Source organism: Microtus oregoni, unplaced genomic scaffold (genome assembly GCF_018167655.1).
Source record: "Microtus oregoni isolate MIOR12 unplaced genomic scaffold, Mior012 000014F_ref0000157, whole genome shotgun sequence".
Taxonomy (NCBI): Eukaryota; Metazoa; Chordata; class Mammalia; order Rodentia; family Cricetidae; genus Microtus; species Microtus oregoni.
The window spans coordinates 24,773,030-24,796,737 of NW_024543073.1; the positions used below are offsets into that span (position 1 = coordinate 24,773,030).

The 23,708-nt window shown below is 43.8% G+C and overlaps 1 protein-coding gene across 2 annotated transcripts; it reads left to right on the forward strand.

The window, feature by feature from the left end:
• The first annotated feature begins 323 nt into the window (after positions 1-323).
• Positions 324-22,659, forward strand: Atp6ap1l (ATPase H+ transporting accessory protein 1 like). Of its 2 annotated transcripts, none has more exons than XM_041663709.1 (7): positions 324-494; positions 7,328-7,374; positions 7,828-7,889; positions 8,306-8,523; positions 14,818-14,868; positions 19,333-19,573; positions 22,268-22,659. In XM_041663709.1, exons 1-7 carry the CDS (start codon positions 439-441, stop codon positions 22,568-22,570), a joined length of 978 nt encoding a protein of 325 aa, XP_041519643.1. In that variant the 5' UTR covers positions 324-438; the 3' UTR covers positions 22,571-22,659. The 2 variants fall into 2 exon arrangements, with proteins under 2 accessions (XP_041519643.1, XP_041519642.1); XM_041663708.1 differs by lacking the exon at positions 324-494 and adding an exon at positions 897-1,019.
• The last annotated feature ends 1,049 nt before the right edge of the window (positions 22,660-23,708 follow it).

A 23,708-nucleotide genomic window follows, 5' to 3' on the forward strand; every position in this document is an offset into this window, starting at 1 on the left:
TGTTACAGAACTTTATTATGTGTATTTTAAATGCAAATGTAAATCCTTTCTGGATTTTGTTTTGTAGACTTTTCGTGGAATAATACAGCCGCTTTTTATTTACGCAAGGCAGGAGGCTTTGTCTGTCATTTCATTTAATTTTATCTTCACCAGAATTAGTTTTATTCAACATACAGCAACATAGAAAATACTGGATTTTGTCCTGACATCTTCAAGCAGGCGGCATTGTCCTGAGCTCGGATCCCTCACCCCTCCCCCTCTGCGGCAATTCTTTAAGCACTGCTGTGTCCCTGTTCTGCAGAAAACCAGCACGGAAGGGAGAGCTTGCCTGGCTGTCACAAAAGAAGCTCTGAAAGCCATCCCTTTGGTCATGCCTTCAACAGCTCCTGATTCCAAAGCCAGAGGGTCATCAACATCCCTCTCAAGTCATCTCCATAGATGGAAAGTTTGCTTTTAACAGAGAACTGTGACTTAGGGCACACCTGGAAATATAGGTAAGTTCCTGCATTTTTTTAACTGACTAAGCACCTAAAATGTATGGGAAAATGTATACTTCATAGATTTGAGAGAGGAGGTGATCGTTTCCTGAAAAGTAGTGTGAGGAGCATATGAAGAAGGGTGTGATAGTCACATAATAGTGCAACTTCCCACGAAGGGTTCTAGCAATGTATTTTCTCTGCAAAGCGCCACCTAATACTTTATAAATGCCATGACTAACTGAAAAGCTAAATGCTGGGTTAGCTCCGTGTAGACTGAGCTTTGCCAGGTCTCACCCTCCTTGCTCCCCTATAGTACATCCTGGAAAAGCTGTCTTTTTATTGGTTGAAGGTGCTGTCAGTCACTTTGCAAAAACAGTCCCGCCTCTGCTCTGCTTGCTCTATGAATTACCAGATGTGCTTGGTTTGAGGAGACATACGTTTCTTGATGGGAAGAAAACTCTTGTTTAGTTTTTCACTTCTGTTTTTATGCATGGTGTTTTCAGCCACTTTGGACCAGATACTTGCCTGGAAGAATGTAGGGTGAGTAACAGCCCATCCTTGGATGCAATGTGTTTGTGAACCTCAGTGCAAGTGTGAAATTAGATGTTTTGTCATTTCTTTATATAATTACATATCTGCATTTGTTTACGGTTCAAAAATGTATAAGCTTTAAGAATAGACCACACAGCTAACTACAGTATTTATTATACTATACTTTTAATGTAAAAGGCAAGGATTATTATTCAAAACACTAAGAAACACTGCATTTATATTAAGTATACCACTCCTTAACAGACTCTCAGTTCAGCCCTTAGCTCTGGCTTCTTTTATGTTTATAAATATGGGCTCAGTTCACAGTGTCTCCTGCCGCAATTATGTGAGTGGAGACCTTGGGAATGTCTGACTTGTGATCCCAAAGACTCTAACCCACATTGACTGATTTAAGGTGATTGTTTATAACACAGTATCTGCGATTAACAAGCGCTATTTGTGTTCCCTTGTCTGTTTTCTTTCCATACCTTACAAAGGAGAACGCAGACTTATTTCTTAAACAGTATGTTTAGAGTCTCAACCGCAGCTAATGTCTGTCTTGTTTCCCAATTATTCATGATGTGCCATCGCACCAAAGACACCAGGGAAATTTGTGTGAATGCAGAGCCCAGCAGTAAACAGAGCGAGCAGGCAAAGCATCCCGAAGAGCTCCTAAGTCAGCAGCTGATCACAGCTTTAAGAACAGACATTTGAAATGTTTCCTTCTTCTCCCCCTAAGTCAACTAGTGCTTCTTTCAAGCTTATTTTTAAATCATACGTGGCTTAAGTGTCTCAGGCGGTTAAACATCACCATGTTTTGTTTGGGACATGTCTCCTGCAGCGCAAGCTGACCTGAAATTTACCTGTAGAGACAGTGGAGGTCTTGAACTTCTGATCCTCCTCAGGCACATTCCAAATTTTGGGATTACAGGCCATACCTGGCTTTGTAATAACATAGAATCCTGTGTTTTTGTGCTATGCAGCGATTAGATTTAGAGCCTCACGAATACTAAGTACGTGCTCTACCACTGAGCTACACCCCAGCCTATGAGACCTAATATTTCTCCACCAAGTTTATATGGAGATGAGGGGCTTTTGTATTATACTTGCAAAAATAATTTCAAAAGATGAAAATTCATATTCTACCTTCATTAAGGCAAGGATAAACATAATTTTAGCTTTCAGAAGCTTAGATCTTAGAAACTATACATTCTTCACGGGAGCTACAAACCTAGATGTCACTAACAAGGGAAGGAACAAGAGAATGTGCTATATATACACAATGAAATCTTATTTAGCCCCAAAGGAAAAGCAATTATGACATTTCCAGGGAAATGGAGAGAAGTGTGAAGTGAAGTACCCTTGACTTAGAAGCAGAAATGCAGCTTGTTCTCTCTCCCAAGCACAGCCTAGATCTCGATTTTTAGATCTGTGTGGAAGGAGGGATGAGTGTAGGTCAAGAAAATAGAAAAGGGACCATAAAAGGGAAAAAAAAAGAGGTCTTAAAGGGAGGGCTGGAGGGGAGTAGAAACATGATGTAACTGAATACAAGCGTCCTTACTGTGGATGGGGACTGTTGAGGAAGGAAGAGGAGAAGGAGGGTACAGAGAGGAAAAGAGGGACAATGAAAACCAATTATGTATGAAAATCCAAGAATGAAACTCAGTGTTTTGTATAGATAACTAAAATTTTTTAAAAAGATGAAGTAAGTTAAACCGCATAGATGGCCATCCTGACCTAACAATGCATGCATACTACTTCACTATAAAGGAAACGACAATTCATATTTTGTAAATGTTCTTTCAAACCATGGAGCTGTATTTTTTTAAAATATTTATTTATTTATTATGTATTCTGTATGTGTGTGTCTGCAGGCCAGAAGAGGGCACCAAACCTCATTACAGATGGTTGTGAGCCACCATGTGGTTGCTGGGAATTGAACTCATGACCTTTGGAAGAGCAGGCAATGCTCTTAACCACTGAGTCATCTCTTCAGCCCCATGGAGCTGTATTAAAAAATATCTTTATCACTGTAGGGCTATTTCTAATGCAGCAGTTTTAGCATGATGCCCATTTCCTGAGTGTAAAGAGACTTGTTGAGAGTGCTGGGCTTCAGGTGGCTCAGGGGCTAGGAATGTACTTGCAGTAATAAAGACCCAAGTCTGGATCTCAGCAGAAAAGCCAGACTTGGCCATGAACACCTGTCACTCCAGCCCTGCTATGAGGAGAGAACAGAAGATGACTGAAAAGCAGTGAGCTCCATGGGCAGGGAGACCCTAACCCATCTCAAGGGAGTAAGGCAGAAGGGAAGACAAAGGTGACCATACCTGGCATTCTCCTCTGGCCTGTGCATACACACACACACACACACACACACACACACACACACACACACACACACACGGAAGAGTAATCCTATAAAAGAAAAGAGTGAAAGTCACAATTCTTTCTTTTTGGAATCCTAAATTGGATTTATTCTTCTGTTCGTTTGAGACAGAGCCTCATTGCACAGCCCTGCCTGTCCTGGAGCTCCCTACTTCGTTCAGTCTGACTTTGAACTCACAGAAGTCTACTGCTGTTTCCATTTTGTGTTTTTTGAGACAACGTCTCTTCAGAGATCAGTTGGGCTGGTTAGCCACTGATTCGCTGGGATCCTCTTGTGTCTGCCTACCAAGTGCTAAGACTACAAATGTATGACACCATGTTCCATGGGTTCTAGAAATTGCACTCTGAATACTTACAGAATGAGTTATCTCCCCAGGTCCACAGCCACTTACAGCTATTTTTGTTAGATTGTATTAATTATACATTCTACGTTTTACTGCAATGTCCAGTCACTTAACAATAGAGTAATTTTATGAAAGGGTCTCAGCACCTTAGGCCAAGCTGGCCTTGAACACACTATGTAGACTCAGAAGATGATGAACTTTTGATCCTTCTGCCTCAGACTCCTGAAGCATTGCAGACCTGGGCTACTCAGCCAAGTAAGGTTTAATTTCCTTACATCAGTGTTTCTCAACCTATTCACACAGATAGTTGTGGCCGGTTGTTAATTTTTCCTGTCATTCAGGTACTATGTCATGATACATGTTTTGTTTTGGTTGAAATTATGTTTCTAATAAAATCTTATTTGGTATGGCTTAGGGCTGTATGCAAAACCTGTCTTTATTGCAGTATTTTAAAAAAGAGCAACGCTATTGTATGGTTAGACCAGAGATACATTGGAACCACAGTGAACTTCTTTGTTTACGATAAGCCCTTCATTAACAAACGCATGAGAAAATTTAATTAATAGACCAAAGCCTGAAACCAAGTAATTTAATGGTATTACAACTTGTCTATTTGTTCAGTAATATACTTTTTATTCAATAAATATCACGTAATATCGTCTGCTAACTAAATATTCCCAATTGATTTGATACTTTTATCTTACCTAGGTAAAATCTACTTCACCATTTTCTATGTTTTTGTTAATGAAGACATTTAAAAATTGGGTATATAAGTTGACTACAGCTCAAACTGAAGAAAAATGTAAAATTCTGTTCATGTGTATGAGAAAGCTTTGTGTCTCCAGGGAGTGTTTTCTGCTTGTTAGTTCTTCTATTGTTTATTCAGTAACGTTTCAGCTCACGTGAGAGAATGTGGAGTTTGCTTAGGTAGAGATGTTTGCATAAGATATACATCACTTTTGTTCAGGAAATGAAATTTCTTAGTGCTCCCAAGTGCACAAAGATGAGATTGGCCTCAGAGGACTGATTCATGCCAACCTCACTCACAGGGGACTTCTTACAAACAGAAATGTTTGCTAGGCTGTGTGTGTGGCTTAGTGGTAGAGCAAATGCCTGGCACAAATGAAGCCCTAGGTTTATTTCTCAGAAGTGGAAAAAAAATATTCTCAACTAACTAGTGTACATGAAAGTTCTTAGATCTTTGTTTGCAAAGTCTCAAGTTCCCAACACTACACATGCCTGTAAATGTCAATATGTGCCTAGACAAATAATATGTGCTAGATCTGCACAGTTAGGTATTTCTTAGCAATGGTATTTAGAATTGAGCACTGATACACGCAGTGGTGTACATAAATTCCAAAGCCATTGTGTTAAAATGAAAAGAAAGCAAATACTAAAGGTAAATGTTATATGACTGCTAATTTACAATTCTATGAAATGCAAACTCATGCAAAATGAAAGGAAGTCATTGTACTTGCTTGGGATGAAGGTGGGAGATGAAGGTGGAGGGATGAAGGTGGGGGGATGAAGGTGGAGGGATGAAGGTGGATGGATGGAGGTGGAGGATGAAGATGGAGGGATGAAGGTGGGGGGTGAAGATGGAGGATGAAGGTGGAGGGATGAAGGTGGGGGGATGAAGATAGAGGGATGAAGGTGGATGGATGAAGGTGGATGGATGGAGGTGGAGGATGAAGATGGAGGGATGAAGGTGGAGGGAACGTTGTAGAAAAGCTTGGAGAACTTTGGTGAGCGGCATTACTATTCTTCAACTCTACTGTGGCTATAATATCATGGCTATGTACACATGAAGGATTCACTACATTACATAGATAGTTGCCTGTACAAAAATTACACTTATATATAGTTGATAAAAATGAACCAATTGTTGCATCCATGTGCAAGGAGCAACTAGTAGGCCTTTCCCCAAGTTTGTCATCTGTAGACATTTTCACTAGATAATGTAGAATAATGTATTTAATTCATAATCAGTTCTATTTACTTATGCATAAAGTAAGATTGACTATGACTTACTAAGGTTGAAAGATGGGTTTGGGTACAGGGGGAGAATTTTCTGTTTTGGCTTGCCTTAAATAAAAATTTATTTCCATGATGTTTTGGTGCACATCTTTAATGATAGAGGCAGGATGATCTCTGTTAGTTCAAGACCAGCCTAGTCTACAGAGGCAGTTCCAGGATGACCAGGGTTACACAGAGAAATCCTGTCTTGAAAAATAAAAGAAAAAAAAAAGATTTCTTTTATTTTAAATTCTGTGTTTGTGTATGTGAATGCATATCGCCTGTGTGTTAGGACCTGGGGAAGGCAGAGGTGTTAGATTCCTCTGGAGCTAGGGTTCCAGGCAGTTGGGAGCCACTTGAGGAGGGTTCTTGGGTCTCCTGGAAGAGTAATAGATGCTCTCAACCACTGAGCCACTCTTTAATCCCCTGGTCTGCAGGCTTCTATGCTTGGAATATATGACAAAACTTTTCTCTACCTCCCAACTTAGCAAATTTGACTTTAGGAATTTATGTTAAAGAGCAATTCACAGTAGTGTCTGAGAACAGTGCTTCTCCACCTTCCTAATGCTGTGGCCCTTTAACCCAGTTCCTCGGGTTTTGGTAACCCCCAGCCATTAAATTATTTCATTGCTACGTTATAATTTTGTAATTTTGCTACTGTTATGAGCTGTAAAGTAAATTTCCGATATGCAGACTGTCTGATATGCGATATCCAAAGGGGTTGAGACCCACAGGTTGAGAACCACTGTCCTAGAATGTTGGAACCCTAGGAACAACTGCTATTAGTGAGATTTTCATTACATATGCTAACTTGTAAACAAAAATAGACTTCTTTATCTTAAAGAGACTTCTTTATCTTATAGTTTGGGGAATTCAAGGGCAGGGACCCTGAGTTGGTCAGTTCCGGTAAGCATCCATGACTGATGGCAGATGGCGAGGAGGAGGGAACAAGGACACACCCTGAGAACACATTTCTGCCTCCCAAGTGCTAAGATTAAATGGGACTAAAGGCGTGTACTGGCTGGCTGAATTTACCCCTTCTTCCCCCCCAGACAAGGTTTCTCTGTGTAACAGTCCTGGCTGTCCTGGAACTATCTCTGTAGACCAGGCTGGCCTCGATCTCACTGAGATCCACCTGCCTCCCAAGTGCATATGTCACCACCATCCCAATTTTGTCCTTTTAAAAAATAACAAATATTGAATATTTTGGCTACAATATAGCAACAACACAGTGTGATATAAAATTTCGTTGTAAAAGAATTTACTACATATTATTATGTTTTTGTTATTGATTAAAGCTTGGTGATAGCTCACTGCTTGGTTTGCAGTTTGAGTCTCTATAATATCCAGTAAGGGTCAAAAGTGATTCATAAAAAGAAAACAATATCATGGATTTCTGTAATTTCTCTATTTTGTTTGGAGAGGATGTGTTATATTTGAACCAGAAATCCGTCACTTAAAAGTGCCGCATTCGGACTGGCCACAATGCTCCTGAGCGAGACAGCAAAGCTTTCTGTGAAGCCTCCACTGTAGATGTTTGCTCTGCCTTTAAAACTCTGCTTCTCCTTTCAGCTCTCAAGCGTCTTCAAGGAAAGAAGTGATTATCCGGAGTGGGAGTGGTAAGACTTGGACTTGCCCTGTGGGTTCCAGGGGGCAGGGATAAAGAAAGGCCATTTTCTGGAGTACAGTATCCTCACTGATATTCTTTCTACCTAGAATCCCTTCTGGAAGAAAGCATTTATTTATTTATTTATTTATTTATTATGTATGCAATATTCTGTCTGTATATATACCTGCAGGCCAGAAGAGGGCACCAGACCCCATTACAGATGGCTGTGAGCCACCATGTGGTTGCTGGGAATTGAACTCAGGACCTTTGGAAAGAGCAGGCAGCACTCTTAACCACTGAGCCATCTCTCCAGCCCTGGAAGAAAGCTTTTAAAGTAGGACATTTTAAGTGATAAGCCTAACAGGCTGTCTACCAGTGATTGGCTCGTTAACATCACCCAAATACACTAACAAATGGCTAACATCGAGCCGTGGTACCCACGTCATTACGTATTATTTGACAGGTCAGAAGAAGAGTGGAGCAGAGCCACCAGCCCAGAACATCACAGCAACACCTACCACACAGGTAGGGCTGTTGGGACGTCAACCTTTAACCTACACAACATACTCACTTTTCAATGCTTGCTGAGCTACTATGAACATATCTATAATAGTTATGCTAATTATTAGCATAAGCCCCTTGACCTCTGGGAAGTGGAGAAAAAACATGCAGGTCTTCATTTGCTTGCAGTTTCATATTGTCTCCAGAGCATTCTATTCTATCTTTGCCTGTAGGAACTTTATTACTTACTGTTCTCGCTTGACCAGTTTTTCTTCTATTTGCATTTATACTGGAATAATTACCCCACTCTTATATGTACTGTAAGTAAATATATACTAATATACTAATATATACAGAATATGAATTAACCTTTTTGTCTGTAGGAAGTCTTTGATTCTAAGGACGCACACTTATCTCTTAACTTTTATTCGGTTAATTAGACTTTCAACTACAGTCTGAGCAAAAGCCATTGGAGTGCCTTCAGTCATCACAATCCTGTTACGTTCTCCAGGGATGGAATTCCCTGCATCCTCTTCTGGACTAAAAGGATCACAGTTAAGTTTAAGAATCAGACCTGGCTGGACCTCACAGATGAAGCCCCTGGTCAAAACACAACAGTGGACACTGGCAACTCAAACTGCAGTGAAGAACGTGCCATGTAAGTCAGTCTTTCTGGCTGCGGAAGCCTTAGAGGTACTGCACAATGAAGAAAAGAAGGGGGAAGGAGGGAAAAGTTTTGCTTGTGAATATATACATCGGTATTTAGCAAGAAGTTTGATAATATGCCAGTTGGTTAGCCAATGGCACTAAATTTCACAGTGGACCTCTGGTGTCCCCAGTCCCGGATTGTTAGCTGGGCTTAGAACACCAGACATGGGACCTCCTCCTATGTCCCTACGCCAAACCAAAGGGCAGCTAGTTCTTCACAAAAGCCATCCCATTATTGCACACCGTGCCCAGTGGGTTGGCCTTTTGGTTGCAGGTTCACTGCTGGGTTAGACCAATGAAACCTTTACTTCCTGAGCAGCCTGGAGGACACTTGGGAAGCAAGCCAGCCAGCAGGAAGGCTTCCATCTAGGTTCTAACTTGCTTTTCTGAATCTTGCAATGGAGGTGTGGGATGTCTCCTGCAATTTGCTCTTACTCTCTGATTCTGATAGGTAGCCAAGAGCACTGACAAAAGCCTGTATTGTTTAGTGATTTGGAGATAGAAGAAAAGAAGAAAGGATGCAAAGAAGGGAGAAAAGTTAAGATGTTTTCAGGCATTGTCTCAACTCCGAATGTGGAGATGAATGTACCCTGGACTTACCATGAAAGAGCTTAGATCTCACAGCAGGGAATGCACAATGCACGTCTTTGTGGGTTACTTAGCAAAATTTCTTTATTCAGGACTAATCTTTGCCTCTAGGTGGTGCATTTGCTCGTGGTAGTGACAGATTCTCAAGTCATAGAACAGGGCCTGTTCCACAGTTTGTGTGTAAGAGGACATTTGGTCAGATTTCAGCGTATCTGTGGGCATCTGAGTGTGAACAGAACACTTAGGTCTGGTTTGATATAAACAGATGAAGTAAATGTCCCTGCTGAGATCAGAGCGCTTTGAAAGATTTTCTCTGCATTTCAGGCATCTGAGAATTTTTGTTTCCTGTTCTTGTCCAGGAAACGAAATCCAAAATGTTCCCTTGTGTTCTACAACCCCCTGTTCAATATCTGTTGGTATAATGGGTGCTTTTGGAAGATTTTCTTTTGCTTTTATCCTGGCCTGTGAGGATATTTTGTATGAACTGCGATATATTATGCATGTACTCCTGTGTGCGTTCCTTTTATACTGTATATGGTTTGACTGGGACTGTTGGTTTGTTCTTGAATTCTGTTTCTTGTTTAAAGTTCTTGATGATGGATGGACACAAATATATTGATATATCCATAATAGGGGTATTATACATTCTTCATGTTTAGGTCTTCAGAATGACTGTCTCCTAATAAGAATTTAAGGAATTGTAATAACTACAAGATTTAGGGAATTGTTAAGAATAGATTCACATTTGTCTCTCGTTTCAGCACAACTATCAAGGACTATGGGAGAGCTGCCCATACTGCTGAGGGCTCAGGACTTTTTTCCCAGGCTCTAATTAATTCCCTACAGGGCTCTTGATTTGTGGTCAGTTGCACTGAGAGATGCTGATTGCCTGGGGGTAAGCTTGCTTGCCTAGGGCTGGCTGCGGTTCCGTTTAGCCTGACATTAGGGGGTTGTGGGAAGAATCAGGGCAGTGCAGCTTTTTACTGGACTGTGGAGAATTTAGTCATCTGTGGTGTCATCAGTATGAGTGGAGAGAAAACAAAGCTGGTCTCGTAGGTCCAGGTCTGCCTTTAGGATGGTGGGCTTGTCACTCGTTAGAGGGAGGTGGTGGCAGCTGTTCACTGTAGCCTTTGTGCCCTCATCAGAGGCCAGGGCTGGGGAGGTCTCCATGTCTGGTGTCAACACAGCGGCTCTCCTATACGTCATAAGGCTGAGTGGGACTAGGATACTTGCAAGAGTTCCACCGGGGCTCTGAAGTGTCTTTAGAGGGGCCATCTTGTCTCCTTCCTCTTGGCCTTATCTCACAGGATTATGAAAAGCAGAGGAGGAAATGTTAAGTATAACCCCAGAGCACCTGTCAACTGCTGTTCACAGCAGTGCCCGTTTCTTCTTAATATCAACAAATGCAATGACCACAGTGTTTACTAACCACCTCCTGGTATTTTGTTTTTTTTCTCTGTTTTTAAGTCATTTTTAAAATTAGTTTTATTTTTGTGATAATGTCTGTGTGTATGTGCATGTGTGTTCGGGTGCCTACAGAGGTGACAGGAGGGCACTGGTTCCCCTCCTCTCCCCGCCACACACATACCCCAAGCTGTTGTTAGCCACTCGATTTGGATGCTGGGGACTGAACTCAGGTCTCTGGAAGAGCATCAAGTGCTCTCAACAGATGAGTCCTCTCTCCAGCCACTTTTTGCATAAATGAGATATTGAGCAGGCCCTGGTACAGGTGTATCTTCCTAGTCACCTTCCTAGAAATATTCAGGTGTGAGCGCAGGGTGGGCAGCCCCCAGCTCCCTCAGTCCTGCTCAGGTGAGATGCAGGCAGCCTGGGAGCACATCCCCCACCCCAAAGAGCAGGCCAGGGACATCTTCTTAAGAAGTGAGAGTGTTAGTTCCAGCTGTTAAAGACCCCTGCTACCGACCAATGAGATAGATGCCTCTGCTGTGCCCATGTGCCCTTGTGTCTGGAAGAACTGGAGTCCCAGTTGCTAAAAGAACAAATCCAAGTGGAGACATAGCCATGTAAGGTCAAAAGCCCAGAATGGAAAAAGACAAACATGTTTTAGCTTTGGAAACAAAACGTTGAGGGAGAGGCAAATTTGGCAGACAGGTTTGCTATGGAAGTCTTTTTAAGTAGGGACAGCCCTGCAAATAGAATCCACTCCCAGCATCTGGGCTCATTTTGAGGTTGGGCATTTATAGCGCGAAGAACTCAGGGTCTGTTTCTGTAAGTACGGCGCACAGGCTGAGTTCCTTCGCCACCCTTGCTTTGCGTTGTATCCATTTCTGGGTTCCTGTTGGGTATGGCGTTCAGTACCTACAAGGTCCTCACTGACAAAATGGTGAAGTAGCTTAGTTGAAATCTGTCCCCATGCCTCACGGTCTTTGCTCCAGAGCAAAGTGTGCTGCTTTCGAACTCCACAGGCAACAGCCCTGCTGGGAAAAGTCCCAGAGGGTCGCTTCTGGGAGCTGGCCAGTTGCTTCTCCAGATGACGGGCAGCTTGTGAAGGCTTTGCTCTGCAGTTTGGTTCATCCGTGCAGAGCAAGTTTCTGCAGGGCCAGGCTAGAGTCCATTGGAAGAGCTAAAGACATTTTCCTTAGAGTGAACTAGTTGAATTTCCTCCCTCCCTCCCTCCCTCCCTCCCTCCCTCCCTCCCTCCCTCCCTCCCTTTGTTCCTCCTTTTCTCTCTTAATTTGTTTTTTCTTCGTTCTTTATGGGTTTTCCAGACAGTGTTTGACCAAGTAACCCTGGCTGTCCTTGAACTCAGAGATCTGCCTGCCTCTGCCTGCCAAGTGCTGGGATTAAAGGTGTGGATCATCACACCTGGTGTATTTTGTTTCTTTAAAGTGGTTTCTCTAGTAATTTGTATCAGACAGTCAGAATACCATGAAAGAAGATTTGAAAGTGTGTGCCTGTTTGTTTGTTTGTTTATTTATCTAGTCATTTGTTTTGCTTTTATACCCCACCACAGTTTTCCCCCCTTCCTCTCCTCTGCCCCCCTCCCCCACTCATTCCTCCTCCTCTGTTTCTCTTCGGATACAGATGAGCCTCCCACGAATATCAACTAGCCATGGTCTATCAAGTTGCAGTGAGACTTAGGCAGCTCTTATCAAGGCTGGATGAGGCAATCCGATAGGAGGAAAGGGTCCCAAAAGCAGGTAACGAAGGCAGAGACAGCCCCTGCTCCCACGGTTAGGAGTCCCACAAGAAGACCAAGCTACACAACTGCAACATACATGCAGAAAGTCCAGGTCAGTCCCATGCAGGTTCTCTGGTTGGAGGGTCAGACTCTGTGAGCCTTTAGGAGCCCAGACTAGTTGATTCCATGGGTTTTCTTGTGGTGTCAGTGACCCCTCTGGCTCCTACAATCCTTCCTGCCCCTCTTCCTCAGGATTGCCTGAGCTCCACCTAATTTTTGGTTGTGGGTCTCTGCATCTGTTTCCATCAGTTACTGGGTGAAGCCTCTCTGGTGACAGTTGGATTAGGCATCAATGTGTGAGTATAGGAAAATATCATTAGGCTCCATTCTTTTTGTTTTGCCAGTCATGGTTGGTCTCTGGGCCATCCAGCCTCTGGGTCCTGGCCCTCCAGGCAGTGTCAGGTATGAGCTCCTTCTCTTGGTATGGGTCGCAAGCTGGACCAGTCATTAGTTGGCCACTCCCACAATTTCTGGGCTTTCTTTTTGAAAGTGTTTGCAAACAGGCATATCCAAGGGGTCTAAGTTGATCAAGCTAGGGAACACAAATATTTCCTTTATCAATTCTAGCTGTATGATTTACTTTGTGATCACCCCATCCCTTCTCCATAAACAGTATATGATAGAGCTCAGGACAGTCACTGACCGTTCTGTGTCTCGGAAGTAGGGCAAGCGGAGGCAATCATGAGGCACTATCCTCCGTTCTTGGTGCTGTTTGCTTTTGCCCTCTTTGGTTCCTTAAGGCATAGTAAGGTGTTATGATTTCTAGATGGGTAGTTGGCTCTTAGTTCTTTGGGGGGCCACCACCCAGTCCGAAATAAATCTCACAAAGTCTTATTCTTTCTTATGAATGTCTTAACTCAGCTTGTTTTTAGCCAACATTTCTTAACTTAAGTTACACTGTCTATCTTTTGTCTCTGGGCTTTTACACTTTTCTGTTTCCGTAAACCTTTTCTTTCCTTCTTTCTCCAGGGCTTTCTGTATAGCTGAGTGGCTGGCCCTGTTCCTTGAGTCTTACTCCCCTCTTCTTTCTCACTCCTTTATCTCTCCTTGAGATTTCTCCTGTTTATTCTCTCTGCCTTCCTGCCCTGCCTATCCTTTTGCCTCCATTGTTATTGGCTGTTCGGTTCTTTATTAAACCAATCAGGTGTTTTAGACAGGCAAAGTAACACAGCTGCACAGAGTTAAACAAGTGTGTCATAAAAGAATGAAACACAACTTTGCATCATTAACAAACATTCCAGGGCACAAACAAATGTAACACATCTTAAATGTTCCACAACATAGATGTTTTATTGATATAGCAGCAGCACTTTTTATTTAATTAAATTTCTTATATTTCTCCATTATAAATACTCAGCTCATCATTTTTATATTTGTAATCCTACTTGGAAATATGAGAGAAGAATAATAACTTGAGTTTATCTTGTGGTCACTTGTCATGTATGTGTATACACAATGCCATCACTAGAACCAAGACCACAAACACTTTCGTCATGTGTGAAATACCCTTTTTAATCAATTGCTTGCATCACTACAACCTTTCTAGGTAATCATTGGATTAGTTCCTATCATTCAAGATGAATTTGTGTTTCCTAGAATGTTGTGTAAATATAGCCATGTAATGATTTTTTTAGTGTGACTTCTTTCACTTAACGAAACGACTGCTTCCGTCCAGTGGCTGATTAAAATCTTCCACTTACCTCCAGGTCAGTAGTCCAGCATCTCCTTTTTCTTCCCAAGGGTAGTCTGTCAACACTGAGGGAACAGATGGTTTTCTGTCCTATTCAGGAGGTGAGGAAAGAACCACCAACTCACATGTAAACTTTGGACTCCTGACTTCCACTACAAACTCCAGATCCCAGCATGGGTGGAATGTTGTCTGACTCTCACTGTGCTACCCAGGGGGATGAATTGCGTAGAGAGGAGAAGCACTGTTGTTCCTGAGTGAAGAGTTAATCTGTCTTTGACCCAGGAAAGCTAGGATTTACCTTCGGAAAAGTGTGCATGAATATAGGTTATCAGAAACTGATAGTTCTGCATGGAAGACAGTTTAATTATTCTGTTTGATGTTCTATGATGTGTAGATGTGTTTTTATTTTGTTTTCCTAATGCCCAATAATGATGAGCATATTTTAAATTTTATTATTTTTTTACCCCCCCTCTCCCCCCCTCCCTCTCTCTCTCTGTCTGTATCTCTCTCTTTGTGTGTGTGTGTTTGTATATGTATGTGTCTGCTTGTGTGTAGGTGTGTATGTATGTGCAAGTCATAGTGTCTGTGTGGAGGTTAGAGGATACCTTGCAGGAATTGATTCTCTCCTTTTACCGTATTGCCTCCAGACATCAATCTCAGAACTCAGGTCATCAGACCTGGAGGCAGGTGCCCGGACCAGCTGAGCCATCTTGTAGTCTGAGTCATTCTTATTTTGATGAACTCTGTTGTTTCCGTTTCCGTAGGTTATCTTTAAAGTTTGGTGATGCTGAAAATCCCAAGGACATTGACATAAGGTGGGTACTGCTATAGCTTCAGCATGTCAGCCATACTGTACTCTACTTGATGCACTTACTCCCCTGTGGGTATCAAGGGCCAAGCATTTACCTTTCTGGAGACACATCAGATCTGTAGCTAACTATACTGAAATGTCAGTGGTCATGTCAGATGGATTCTGTGGGAATGCTTTCTACACATCAAAGTCCATATGTAGCTCAGTCCTCTGAGAATTCAGTGGGTGTGGGTATGAGGGTCCTGTCAGAATGCTTTCTTTCTTATTATTATTAATATTATTGAATTCTTTTTATGACCACTATGGAAACACCTCTACTCCTCGCTCTCTTCAGTGGGGGGGGGGGGCGGGAGGGGGTTTCACTGACTGAGCAGGAGCACACAAACTGAGAACCCAGAACAAAGATTAATACTGAAAGGAGGCCAATAGGCTTCAGGCCCTGATTGATTCTGGTGATTTCATTGCATCGTCTTTTAAGAATCACACGATTTGGGCTGGAGAGATGGCTCAGAGGTTAAGAGCATTGCCTGCTTTTCCAAAGGTCCTGAGTTCAATTCCCAGCAACCACATGGTGGCTCACAACCATCTGTAATGGGGTCTGGTGCCCTCTTCTGGCCTTCAGGCATACACACAGACAGAATATTGTATACATAATAAATAAATAAATATTTTTTTAAAAAAAGAATCACACAATTTGACGACAGTGATGAGATCTTCGCTGTCCCAGCTCCCCACCAGACATTCAATATGGGTCTCCATTTTCCTCTGCTTGTGACAGAAGGCCGCATCTACTGCTAATGACTTATTTTAGCAGTCAGTAATCAACAAATTTGAAGGCCGACCATTTTTTTCTTGTGTCAGGGGGCACATCCCTTTAATCCCAGCAATCTGGAGGTAGAGGCAGGCGGATCTCTGTCAGCTTGGGTAAATATAGTGAGCTCTAGACCAACCAACACAACATTATATGACCTTGTTTCAAATTGTTTTACTTCCCATAAAAACATGTCAATAATTTCCCCAGAAGTTGGTGATCAAGAAATCTGAAGGGAAAGGCACACTTTTTTCCCCCTCAAAAATTCATTGTATGGCCTGGGGAGATGGCTCAGTCAATGCAGGCAGAAGGACATGAGTTTGATTCCTAAAACCATGTTAAAAGCCTGGGTGTGGTGCTATTGCTTGTATTCCTGGTACTGAGAAGGTGGGGACAGGTAGCCATATAGGCCAGTGAGAGACCCTGTCTCAAAAGAAAAAAAGGAGAAAAGGTGGGTAGTGCCTGACAGACAACACACACACACACACACACACACACACACACACACACTCCACACACACTCCACACATACACACACACACACACACACTCCACACACACACACACACACACACACTCCACACACACTCCACACACACACACACACACACTCCACACACACACACACACACACACACTCCACACACACACACACACACACTCCACACACACACACACTCCACACACACACACACACACACACACACACACTCCACACACACTCCACACACACACACACACACACACTCCACACACACACACACACTCCACACACACACACACTCCACACACAGACACACAGACACACACACACACACACACACACACACACACACACACACACCAGAGCTTCCCTTCCTATAGCATGAACTTTTTAGCCGAGATGAGCACATTGCCTTCAGCTGTACTTGGAAAACAAGTGGGGTGTGCCCAGCAGGCTCTCTCCTGCACTGTGTGCTCTGTGGCGCTCTGGCTATGTGGAAAATCTATGAGTCTCCAATAAAAGGTTCCGTAGGCAGACTTGCTTGAGAATGAACATACGACATAACTTTATTTATTCAATTACCTGAAAAACTGGAAAATACCTCTGGAAATCATCATTATCGCCATCGTCATTGTCACCTAGGATGAAGGTGTGTGGCATACGTGTCCATTCCTATGTCTATTCAACTTGCCTGTCTGCCCATTCTCTCTCCCTAAAGGCCTTTCTGGCCTAAGAGAGCTGTGTGGGCTGGTTTTTGTTGACAGAGAGCGAGGCATCCTTGAGCAAGAGGGAGTCACAGCTGAGGAAATGCCTCCTCCTTAAGACTGGCCTGTGCGCAAGGCTATTGGGTATTTTCTGACGTAGTCATTGATGTGGGAGGGCCCAGCCCATTGTGGGTGGTGGGTGGTGCCACTTCTAAGCAGGTGGTCCTGGGTTCACTAAGAGAGCAGTCTGCGCAAGTCATGGCAAGCAAGCCAGTAGACAGCACTCCTCCATGGCATCTGCATCAGCTCCTGTCACTAGGTTCCCGCTTTGTTGAGTTCCTGCTTTGATTTACCTCAGTGATAATGGTTACCTGGGAAGTTACTTCCTCAAGGTGATTTAGGTCGTGGTGCTTTTATCACAGCAATGGAAAACCAAACCATGATGGTTTAAAGTTTGGCCTTGCTATGTACAGGCCATACCCTAGCAGCTCACAGCCCTTTATCCCTAGACGTTGAAGACTATTCTTAAACTGACTGATCCTGTAAAATTTGCTCTTCTAGCAAGCCAGTGGGTCCTAAGACTAACACTGCTGTTTCTGCTTTTGTAATCAAACTTCCATGCTCTGCTCAGAAAGAGGACAAGGACAAGGGCAGGACACAAGTTAAAGTTAGAGCCTGCCAGCACACAGGCAGGCTGCTTTTCATCTTTCAGGTTCGTTTTTGTGAGCCTAGGGCTGATGTGACTCAGGGCTGCATCTTGGGATAGGTCTCAGGTGCAGTCCTGGCCCCACAGATCCCAGGACCTAGGTAAAAAGATTCTTCTTAGTAGAATGTATTTATGGTCATGGTCACTCTCTGAGTGACTCCCGACCCATAACATGGACTCTGCCTTCCGTCCTTGTCACGGAAGAGCGTGAGCACCCCAGCCTCCTCTACCCTAAGTGAGGCTGCTCAGATGTGTCCTTTTGGCCTTAGCTACTAGCTTTTCATTTGGCTCTTCACACTATGGAAACACGCTCAACCCCTCACCCCCACCCCACGGCCTCCTGTCCCATCTACTGCCGTTGCTCTTTTCTCCATTCTATAGACCCGAGTGACTGAATCCTTACATTCATATCTTTGTCTCAGGATCTGCTTCTACAGGAACACAGAATCAGATAATGAAAACAGAAAAATCAGAAATATGGAGTATATTTTATTTATGCTTTAATAAATAAAGCTTGCCTAAAGATCAGAAGGGCAAAGCTAAGCCACTAGAGGTCAGGCAGTGGTAGCACACCTTTAATCCCAGGATTTGGGAGATAGAGGCAGAGGGATCTCTGTGAGTTTAAGACCACCCTGGGCTACAAAAGATCAATGCTGAAATGAATCCAGGTGGTGGTGGCTCACACCGTTAATCCCAGTACTAGAGAGGAATATGAAATGGGAGGAGAGAGAGGCTCGCTCGGACTGCTTAGTCTGCAGTCATACTTCAGTAGAGGTAAGACTGCTCTAGTGGCTTGGCTGCTTTGCTTTTCTGGTTTTTGGGTTAAACCCCAATATCTAACTCTGTTTTTTTATTATTTGTGCTACAGTGGAGCTATAAGAATGAGAAAATAAGCCAAGCAGTGTAGATAAAGGCCTTTCTTTAATCCCAGCATTCAGGAGGCAGAGGCAGGGGTGTCTCATGAGTTCAAGGCCAGCCTGGTCTAGATGAAGTTTCAGATAGCCAGGGCTAGATAGAGAAACCCTGTCTAGAAAAACAAAAAAACAAACAGATAAGCGACAAGAAAAGAATAAGAAAATAAAAGTGACCGATAGTCCACCCGTGTTTGCAGTTACTACTGTTTTAATCCCATTGTTCCTGACTTTGGTTCTGTGTAATATTTCATCTTTAAAAAATAAAAGACAAGTATCACGAGCTATATCCACTATATGTTTTCGTGATTGGAGAATGTTCCTCGTTAAAGCTGTGAGCAGTGAAGGTGCTGGTCTCAGGTAACTTCTGAAAGGCAGCTAAATACATCACTCTGAGAGAAACTGGGCAAGGTATTTTGTTCCTCTGGGCTCAGTTTCTCGTCGGTGATGCTAGGCTAGCACTATTGTTTGTCTCATAGTGCGGTAGTAAGCTTCAGGAAATACACGTGAGTAACAAGTGCGGCTGGCCCAGAAGAAAGCTATTACTATTGTTTTATGACAATTTAATTCTTTGTCAATATACATCTATGTTTTTTTTTTATCAATTTTGTGGCAATAATAAACACTTTGATTCTTAGAAAAGACCCCCCTCCCCCCCCACACACCTTTGACTTTTGTAGGATTTTCGTGTTGCTTTTTCCTCTTGGCAATCGCTAACAGGCCAAAGCGAAGCCTCTCCCTGGTTTGATTCCACAGCCTGACAAAAGAGGGCGCCATTGTACTGTTCACAGGTGACTCAGCCTGCCACAGTAAAAGGGCTGCGGGCTAACAATAATGTACAAACCTTTCCAGGTTCACCCTAACCAATTACAACAAGCTGTCCAGCCAGAGCTGGTTTAGTTTACAACGCGTCGAGATCATCTTCAACAATTCGGTGCAAGCAGCTTTTAATGCAACTGGCATCTATGCTCTCTCAAGTTACTCGTACCGCTGCCAACGAGTCAGCAGCCTGCGCCGGAACGATGCTCTGCAGTTGCTGGGCGGCTCCGACGATGTGACAAGCCTATGGGAGGTCACGTTTATTGATTTCCAGGTAATAAGTCAAAACATGTGGTCGACACGCCTGCCTGCATACTTGGTGCCAAAGAAACAGTGTTTGTTGAAGTCACATAAAACACGAGTCTAAAGGAAGAGCCTTTATGGCAGCGAGGGTTTATTCTGGGTCTTCTGAGGTGTGAAATGGAGTCCTCCAGGGATGGATTTTTACGTTCCTGTTTACCCAGTCACCAGGTACTTATCTCAACCCCAGGGCAGCTGTGGCTGAAGCCTGATGACTGACACTTCCGGGGCCCAGAGGCTCCCTGCGCAGAGGCACCACGGGGCGGTTTCTTTATTCACGGCTGAGACCGAAGCAGTGATCTTATCTGGGCGGATAAGAAGTACAGCTGCAGCGTTAAAGACAGCGTTGACAGTTAGCATGGGAAAGGAGTCACCAACCAGTCGAAATTAGCCCAGAGGATCTTGAAAGCCTTGAGTGAAAGACATGGGAACGTGACAGGCGCTTTTGCACCCCAGCATCCCAGAATCCTCTCAGGCTGAGGGACAAAGTCCCCCTATCTTGTTTACCTGTGGCCAGTGCTTACTCCCTGAGGTGGCAGGCCGGGCATTGCATGTCCCTTATAAGGGCTTGTTCCCACTTTGTCCACAAACCCTTTGTATTCATATTCATGTGCATTCCTCTCAGCTTGGGGGAGGTAAGGTGTTGACAAAGGCTAAGGGGAAGGGAAGATCATGGTGGTCTGGAAGGAGGCAAACCTGATTTGAAAATCACTCTTCTACTTCACGGTTAAGTTATCCTTGCCAGTTTCTGACCTATCTTCATCAATGTAGAAAGTACATGCATGGCCTCGTACGTGTGAAGCAGGACCACTCCAGGCATGGAATAGCAATGCCACTCATGCCAACATATGCTAATAGTTAAGACAATACATTTTATGTTATGTATATAGTGTGACAAAAATAACAAAACAAAACACATGGGCAATGACCTGGGGTGGGGATTTTGAATGGAAGGAAAGGGACGGAGTCTGAAGCCACCAGTGAAACTGGTTCACAAACCCACAGGTTAACCTCTCTGCTGGCTGGATGAGGCACAGGAATGTCCATTCTGAGTTTCGGAGCCGCAGAGTAAGGAAGCAACACTCCAGCGTATATTCACAAGGCCCCAACACTCCAGTGTGTATTCACAGGGCCCCAACACTCCAGCGTCTATTCACAGGGCCCCCAACACTCCAGAGAGCTTGCTGTGCAGAGCACAGTCCTCCTCTGGGTTGTGCAGTCTCCCCACAGGAAACGTATAGTCTAGTCTTGTGGAAGCACCTGGAATGTAAACAGAGGCAAGAATGCAAGCTCAGGCCAGGGGAAAGGAGTGTTCACACTGCAGGTTTGCTGGTCTTTCTTACAGAATAAACATCTATCCCTCAGCTGACCCTAATCCCTCCCGTGGGTACCAAATCCATGCATGTTCAAGTCCCTTATGGAAAATGGTATGGTCTTTGTGTGTAACTCAAGTAAAGCCTTCGATGGTAGTGATACGAGGAGCAGAGACAGAAGACACCAGAAGCTTTGGGGTTATCAACTGAGTCTGAGGATGAAATCAGGCTTCCCAGGTATAAATTTTATCACCACACATTTTTCTGCCATGTGACTCCAGGTGAGTTACTGAACTTTGCTGAGCCCCAATCTCAAGTCATAAAACAGTCCCTTGCTCAGAGCCTGCCATGAAGACTAAACTAGGGAAGGAGTAGTACCTTGCATGCACAAGGTCTTCACATGTGTCCTTTTCCATCTTAGCACCCATGATCCCCCTCAGAGATGCCTTCCAACCTCTTCCTGCCAGTGACTTCAGAGGCTGCACTTCTCAAACCCAGAGCTTGCTTTGAGTTGGAGACACATCAGAAGTGTGGTTTAATATGAGCTCAAACAGTCCTAAAAACCAGATTACAAGACGTTTTATCTCAGAGTCTTGAATTGCAGAAGGCTTGCTTGCCACAATTTATCCATCTCAGAGTGGTTGGTGGCTTTTGCTTTCAAATCAAGTTTCAAGCCAGGGATGGTGGCTTCTGTCTGCAGTCCCAGAACCCATGAGGCCGAACCTGAAGAATCCAGTGAGCTTGGGGCCAGTCAGGCTGTACTGTGAGCCCTCAAACACAATTTCACAGTCCCAATCAGCAGAATCATCATCATCAGATCAGGTGCTTAAATCATTCTACAGTTTGGTGGTGGTATGTGCCCTAGTCTCCTTTTCCATTGCTTGGTAAAATACACCCCCTCCCAAAGCCATTTTGTAAGGGAGAAAACTGCCTTTGGCTCACAGCTCCAGCTTCCAGCCCATCACTTCAGAAGTCACCACAGTGGAAACCTGAGGCAGCCAGCCATTTCCACAGTCAAGAGCATAGCTACACGCAGGCCGCTCAGCTCACGCATCTCACGTTCACACAGTCTGCGACCTAAACCTAGGGAATGGTGCCATCCACGGTGCACGGGATCTTAACACACCAATTTACATAATTCAGATGATCCACAGACATCCCCACAGGGGATCTGATATACACATTCCCTCCCTGACACTCTTCTCCTCTGTGGTTCCAGATTAAGGGGTTGACAGTTAAAAACTAACCACACTATATAAAATTTGGTTAACTGGGCCCAGAATCACCAGCACAATGAGAAATGATTCTTAGACTGAAGGTATAGGTTACACCCGATCTTCTCTTTCTCTGCACAGATCCAAGGCTTCTCCATCAAGGGGGCACAGTTTGCCCAGGCCCGGGACTGTGGCTCTTCCTTCTCACCTGCTGTTCTCATTGGCCTGGCCATGTCCCTGATTCTGTTGCTGGTGCTGGCCTATGCTCTGCACATGCTCATCTACCTGCGTTATCTGGACCGTCACTATGAGTTCATCACGTCTCCTGTGCACTTCCCTCCTCGAAGCGAGCTAGACACAGGGGAGGAGAAGGAGCTGCTGGGGAGCCAGGGAGCTGAGTGCTATGAGCTGAGGAGCCAACAGATCTGCAAAATCTATATTTAGCAGCCTGAATCTCTGTCTCCTCACCAGGGCCACACTCAGATCTGAAAGACATTGTTCTCTTCTGTGCTGTCTGACTTGTGTATTGTTTGATTAAAAAAGAAAGAAAAAAAGGAAATACCTTGGCAATGAGCTGATTTTTAGCATCTATTGGTTTTGTTAGTTAGATCTTGGGCAGTACAAAACTATCTCAAGGGACCTCACAGAGATCCCACAGGGATAAGCAGGATCCATGCCTTGGGCATGACAAAGAAAGAGAAAAAGAAAGGATGGGTTTACATCAAACTGACACAAGCTGTAGTCACTGGGAGGAGGAATGTCTACTGAGAAAATGCCTCCATAAGAGTGAGCTGTAGGCAAGCTGGTAGAACATTTTCTTAGTGACTTATGGGAGAGGGCCCATTCCATTGTGGGTAATGGCTTCCCTGGGCTGATGGTCCTGGGTTCTGTAAGAGAGAATATAAACAGAGACTCTGCTCTGGTTTCCTGGCTGCCCAGACCCGAATAATCACACAGAAACTATATTAGTTACAACACTATTTGGTCAATGGTTCAGGCATATTTCTAGCTAGCTCTTACATCTTAAATTAGCCAATTTCTATTATCTGTGTATCACCATGAGGCTGTGGCTTGCCCATAAGGTTCTGGCATCTTTCTCCTTCAGCAGCTGCATGGCACCTGCCTGACTCTGCCTTCTTTCTCCCAGCATTCAGTTTTGTTTTCCTGCCTAACTCTATTCTGCCTGGCCATAGGCCAAAGAAGCTTCTTTATTAACCAATGCTAATAAAGCATATTCATAGCGTACAGGGGCATTCCAATGACACAAGAAGACTGGGCAAGCCATGATAAGCAAGCTAGTATTTAGTGCCCTTCCATGGCTTCTGCATCAGTTTCTGCCTCTAAGCCCTGGACCTGTTTCAGTTCCTGTCCTGACTTCCTTTAGTAATGAACAGTGATGTAGAATCATAAGCCAAATAAACCCTTTCCTGCCCATGTTGCTTTGGTCATGGTGCTTCGTCACAGCAATAGAAACCCTGACAAAACCACTAGGGAAGGGGAGAGAAGCGGCAGGAGAAGTTCAGATCTTTAAGTGCATTGTGACAGTTTACATCCCCCCTCAGGAATTATATTGTAGTTTCAT

What these genes read in the sequence shown, in the direction of transcription:
- Atp6ap1l (XM_041663708.1), top strand. Translation starts at nt 925, where the DNA reads ATGGGAAGAAAACTCTTGTTTAGTTTTTCACTTCTGTTTTTATGCATG. An exon ending in GATTATCCGGAGTGGGAGTG is followed by an intron (nt 7,375 to 7,827) that starts GTAAGACTTGGA and finishes ATTATTTGACAG; the next exon opens with GTCAGAAGAAGAGTGGAGCA. An exon ending in CCCAAGGACATTGACATAAG is followed by an intron (nt 14,869 to 19,332) that starts GTGGGTACTGCT and finishes AAACCTTTCCAG; the next exon opens with GTTCACCCTAACCAATTACA.